Genomic DNA, 6,053 nt, shown 5'->3' on the forward strand with positions numbered 1-6,053 from the left:
AAAGAAGTTCTGGCCTCAAAATATATTAAAGAACCACTAGGCAACTGGTCCCGAGGGATTTGAATAAAGAGTAAGAAACAAAAAGAAATATGAAAAATTTGATATAAGGATTACTCTCAAAAAGTGGGTGCACTCATTGCTAAAGCTCAGAACAGCATCTTAAGGAGAAATGCTGTTTTCTTATTTTTAAAAAGGGACTTTGACATGTTTATCCTCTTTTTCCGAACCCAAAACATTCCTCTTTTCTCCTAAAAAGAGATGGACAACTGAAAGTGACAGGCAATGCAAGAGATTAATCCAGCACACAACCTGACAATTTTAAGAAACATGACCATCACCTTGAACTTACAAAAGTTTGGATTATGAAGTTATCAAGTTCAACGTTTCACAGTCATATTAAGCTGTCAATTACAAAAACATGTTCCCGATTTAACTTTTGCAGGAAACCAATGTATAAATGTGATGAGACTATAAATGACATATCATGAGAATGCAACATTCTTGCAATTAAGAGGCTTCTGAATATGGAAAGTCACAAGGAGAAATACTTATAACTTCTGGCAAGATGCTCTAAGTGATGCCCAAGCTAGGATTAAGGCCACACACATCCGATGGTAAAAGAAATGTATTATTACATGCTCTATCCTACTGTCAGAAAAACTTCAGGACTATCTATAACAAGGTCCGCCGTACCGATACCGGTCGGCGTACCGGTGGCCGGCCGGACCGGTACGGTACCGGTCCGGTCCGGTACGTACCGGCTGGTACCGGTCCCGTACCGGCCGGTACGCGGTGGTTTCAAAAACCACAGCGCGCGGCGCTGTGGTTCTAAAAAAAAAAAAAATCGTACCGGTGCGAACCGGCCGGTTCGCACCGGTACGAGGCCGGTACCGGCCGGTACGCACCCGTACCGGCCGGTTCGGATAAAAAATCAGGAAATACCGGTTTTTTATCCATTCCGGTACCGGTCCACGGCCGGACCGGTACGTACCGGCCCGTACCGGCCGGTACGGGCCGGTACGGCATTCCATGATCTATAACTTGCTTCCAAGAACATGAGTTGGAAAATTTAGCTCATGCACAACTTGAACAACCTGACCAATATGATTCTCAAAGCATGGATTGCAGTGGATTCTGAACAAACTGGATGGTTCTCAGGTTACTGATAAATAAATTTCCAGCCTTAAGATAATATGTAATCCAATGGGGAGGGTAAGACCTTAAACGAACTCCTAAGAGACCAAGAAGTTCTAACCTCAGAAACATATGAAAACACCACTCAGCAGCTCGTCCCATGGGATGTTAGATAAAGAGCACCAAACCACAAAGAAATCCGAAGCATCTATTATGAGGATTTCTCTCAAAGAGTGGGTATGGTCATTGGTAGAGTTAATAAACATTATCTTAAGGAGACGTGCTGTTTTCTTATTGTTAGCAAGAAGTAGGTATGTAGAAAAACTAATCCCAGTATAATTCTCTACAGTGTCGCTTTTTCGAAAAAATGGGAAGTTTAACTGATACTTGACTAGCGGAGGCTAACAGTTACAAGAAGACAAAAAATTCTACATGCTAGAACCCAAAATAATAAGCCTATAACACAATGCAGAAGATCACTGATGGACCACTGCACATGGCTCACAAGGTAGAAGAGTACTAATATCCCTTTAGAGTGAAGTTAGATTGAGGTTCACCGTTTCGGTACTAGATCTCGTACATGTGCCACACTACGACCATATCAGTATAGTACGGTACGAAATTTTTTCAGCATACTAAGTATCGGTACACCTTCCATACCAAATACAGATACCGGTACAGACCGATATGGCGAACCATAAATTAGATGGATGGGCACAGTTCACAGCATAATGTGCTGTAGCTAAAAATGTGAATCCCGCAAAAAGAAAGTAGAGAAGATCAAACACGAATCAAGTCAATGGCCTGAGGAAATTTACAAATAAACTTCAACATTAAGGAAGCAGATACAGCTGAATAGGGAACAAAGCCAATGCGCATCAATAAGCTAGCAACAACAACGACCAAGAGTGAGATACCTGATGATCTATAATTCCCCTCAACTCTGCCTAATTAAACAAAAATAAATTTCCTAATCACAAGTACAATGTAAGTACATACATAATATAAATAAGAAAAATCGTTACTGAAAATCCATGAAAATCACACATTTAACCATTTCCGAGGCAAGATATAAATACCCCTGCATTTTCTGTTTGTTCTCGATAACTAAAACGTATGCTCCGAGCCCAATTTTAAGGTTGCGAGAATATATGCAGAAAAATGTAGCAATGGTGTAGATTTAATTCTTACAAGAAAAAATAACAAAACCATCCCTGCACCTAAATCCGGTCTCGCCCTCATGAAGGAGTGATCTCTAACCAAAAGAAGAACAAAAGACTTACCTTCTTCGGGCCATAAGAGGTGGTATCGCTCCATCTGGAGTCAATCCGCAACGGAGCGACGACAGGCAACCTCGAAGTCACATCCTCGGATGCATCATCTCCCTCTCCTTCCGGAGATCTCTTCTCCCGGGAAGTCGTCCTCGAACTGTACGGCGACTCATCATTCCCCTGGAAACTCCCCATGTCCTCTTCATCCAAAGAAGGAAGATCCGTCTTCGATTCCTTCAGTTCCTTCCTGTCGCCGGCTTCCTCCAAGGAGGAAGGCATGGAGCCGCTGGTGAAACTAAAATCTTGGGGCAGCGATTTCGTGGACTGGAGCCGGGGTGGCGCCCGCGGTTTCACCCTGGACCTCTCCGGCTTGGTCTTCTTCGAGCTCGGCGCCCTCCGTGACCTCATTTCAACGGACGCCATTCGACCGGACGCTCCCAATCTCTTCCCACCTGATCTCGAAACCTAGATAACCTCCCAAGATCGATTCTTTCGATTCCTCAAAACTTCTTGCCGTGTTCTACTACACTTCCTTCAAGGTTCTTATCTTCAATCCCAAGGACAAATTCAAAAAAAAAAAAACCAAAAAAAGAAAAAAAAATAGAAGAATGAATGAACGTGGAGGATCTCTCGATCTAAATCACCGCCCGGAAGTAAAAATTCTCAAAAAAAAAAAAGAAGAAAGGAAAAAAGCAACTTTGAGGCTGGGGGATGATCAAAAAACTGCCAAAAAAATCAAGAAAGTAAAGAAAAGAGAAACCTCAAATAATTGGAGAAAGATGAGGAAAATTTTATGAGGAGGGGAGTGGGGAGGGAATTGGAAGGGATCAAAGGAGACTGGTGGAGGAGAGAAGGATCGCGCGAGTGGAGACGAAAGAAAGAAACAGGAAACCACCTTCCCTTCGACTTCTACTGTGCTTGCCTTTCTTCTTTCTCTTCTCGTTCCTGGTTTCTTTATGGTATTAAAAAAAAAAGTTTTATGGATCGTATCGGAGAGAGAGAAAGAGAGTATAAAATGATATCAGTGATTCATTTCGTAGAGAGAAAGGTTGGGGCTCGTCGACGGTCGTCACTGCCTCTGTTCTTTTTTTATGGAAGGTTTTTTTAACAGGTGGTCAGGTACCGTCTCCGACCCCAAAACTTTGTTAACGGCTAGGCGTAGATGACTGATGTACCCTTACTAGTTCTCATTAATGACTGAATCTTTGGGGAGTATTTTTGGTATCATTTTCCAGATAGAGAGGGTAAAGAAGGGAATGAGAGAGATGCGGGGCGGGGAGGCCGGGGGAAATGACGCGGGCCTTTGACGAATAGGACGAGGACATGGGCCCGTTTTAAATTAGGGCCGCTAGAAAGTGATCCGACGGTTCAGAGGGGGATCCTTTTTTAATTTTATTTTCTATGGGTTTGCTGGGAAAAGCCGGCAAAAAGGATGCCTCGGTCCGACGGGTGGTGGCTGGATCACTCCTTTCTGCGAATTGGTTGATGATGAGAAATAAAGAGATCTTTCAAGCCAAACATATATTTAAAGAATAACAAAACTGCAAATTAGGTAACTGCCTATATGGCTAATCATTTTGGAGTTACCTTATGGGCCGGAGAGGGAGAGTTGACGCTGGTACTCTGCAATCTTTTGTTTTCTGATTTTATTGAGTATATTCGTACACATAATGTATGAAATACTTACTTTAGCGCAAAAAAAAAAAGAAAAAAAAAGAGACTTGCGAAAGCCTGTTAAAATACGTTTCAATTGCCTTCTAGGCCATGCTAGATTAGTTGGTGAGAGAGTGTGGTGCCTTCCAAATTGTGCATATGTACCAAGAGGCGATTATGGCAGCTGACTAGGCCGCCTTTTTTACTGTCCAACACTTCGAAGAGGTTCTCTAGACTTGTCATGTATCTGTTCCTCCACCGCCAAGCCATCTTCTTTCTCTTGACTCTGTTAGCTATGCTCACGTAAAATTTGTGCAAGCAGTCGGTGTACCAAAAAAAACCTACAAAAATACATTTGGCTTGTCGTGTCTTCACCATTTTGAGTCGAACCGGCCAATATCCTGGCTGATCGAAAGGTGAGTTTTCAGTCTCAAAAATCCTACAAAACGTGAAGGAATGCGTTTATAGATCTTAAAACTCGAAAATCCCACCCATAAACCTGAAAACTCATTCATCCGTCCCAAGTTTCACGTAATATTGGCCCCAAGTTTCCCATCGCATGAGCCAGCTGCAACCCCATGCACTGTTAGCCCCAAATTCGTTATTATTGAAGATTGATTCTACTACCACGTGGTGCCAACTATATATTCTTCATCACCGAGGAATTACCCCTGTCACCCTCCCCACTGATCCCTGTCCTCTTATTTGGGCCTCTGATGGTGATGCAGCTAGATTCTAATGAGAAGGGACGAAACACACATATAAGATGTATGCTTGGAGCCAATTTCGGTGATGGGTGGTGGAGATTGTGAGAAGAACAAAAGACTCGGGCACTACAGTAGACAGTAGGAATCTCGAATCCTCTATAAAATAGTTGTTTTATTAAAAATAATAATAATAATTAACATTAACCATTGAGGTTATGAATGTTGATCATCTTATAACAAAATAAATGATATCTTTTGTTTCACCCTAGCTTTTGATTTGATTATATATTTATGTCTATTTTAAGGTTGCATGCAACTACCATTACAATATGTTCAATCAAGTAGCACTTGAATGACAAGATGAATTAAGGTCTGGGGCTCCGCTCAGTTGTTTGAGCATCTTGTCTCTGGATGCATGCTCCCCAACTATATGGTGCACATAGCAACCACTGCAATTGCATCCACCATGTAATTGTTATCTACCAACATATCCACAGCAAATTAACTATGCTATTCAACAAATCCCTATGTAGGTATCACAATTTTTCTTTTTACATTGTTTATGTAAATAATTATTCATGCTATAGAAAATAAGAAAAAATAAAATGATAGCCATTATTCGTATTATCTTTTAGAATTTTTCTCATTCGCCTTATAAATAGCCATATCAATGGAAATATGATTAAATAACAATTCTATTTGGTATGCATATACTATACAAAAAAGCTTCTAAATGATTATGGTGATCATTGCAACATAGGTTTGGCAATTGGGTCAAATCGGATCGGATACGGGTTAGGTTGGATGCATGTCAGATTAAAAAATTGTTAACCTGAATCCTGATATTTATTAAATAGATCAAAAATTTAGATGTAAACCAAACCTATTTATAAAATAGATAACCGGTCTGATCCGAATAATCTATTTACTAAACTGGTAGAGTCAAGTCAAAAAGATTAAACAAGTTAAACGGATTAAATTGATTTAAATGAGTTAAATAGGTCAAGCGAGTCAACTTAAACATGATAAAAATAAGTTAAGCAGGTTTTAAAGAGACCCCGAGCAAGTTAAATGGGTTAGATCATGATTTGACCTAATTATTAAATAGTCAAAATGAGTAAAATGGGCCAAATGTCTAAACCTAAATCCGAATCGTTTAACAAACATGTCTAGATAAGTTAAATGGCTTTATTTAGAGGCAAAAAAAACTTGTTTTTCCTGATAGACTTGAATGCTAAAAAGATAAACTTTATTCGAACTTATTAATTTGTATTTATCGGGAACCAAA

The 6,053-nt window shown here is 40.3% G+C and overlaps 1 protein-coding gene across 5 annotated transcripts in view; it reads right to left on the reverse strand.

Annotated features, from left to right (window-relative positions):
- LOC103712460 (myosin-1-like) overlaps window positions 1–3,514 on the reverse strand; it is a 51,236-nt gene extending 47,722 nt beyond the window's left edge. Inside the window, exon 1 of one of the 5 annotated variants that reach the window (XM_088724262.1) lies at window positions 2,418–3,514. In XM_088724262.1, the coding sequence (XP_088580388.1) occupies window positions 2,418–2,828 (411 nt within the window). In that variant the 5' untranslated portion in view covers window positions 2,829–3,514. The remainder of the gene's footprint in view (window positions 1–2,417) is intronic. The other 4 variants (XM_008798987.5, XM_039126894.2, XM_088724263.1 and 1 more) reach the window with 4 other exon arrangements.
- Between the last annotated feature and the right edge of the window lie 2,539 nt (window positions 3,515–6,053).

Source organism: Phoenix dactylifera, chromosome 6 (assembly GCF_051530095.1).
Source record: "Phoenix dactylifera cultivar Ajwa chromosome 6, Ajwa_hap1_PhDact_Kaust_v1.1, whole genome shotgun sequence".
Taxonomy (NCBI): domain Eukaryota; kingdom Viridiplantae; phylum Streptophyta; class Magnoliopsida; order Arecales; family Arecaceae; genus Phoenix; species Phoenix dactylifera.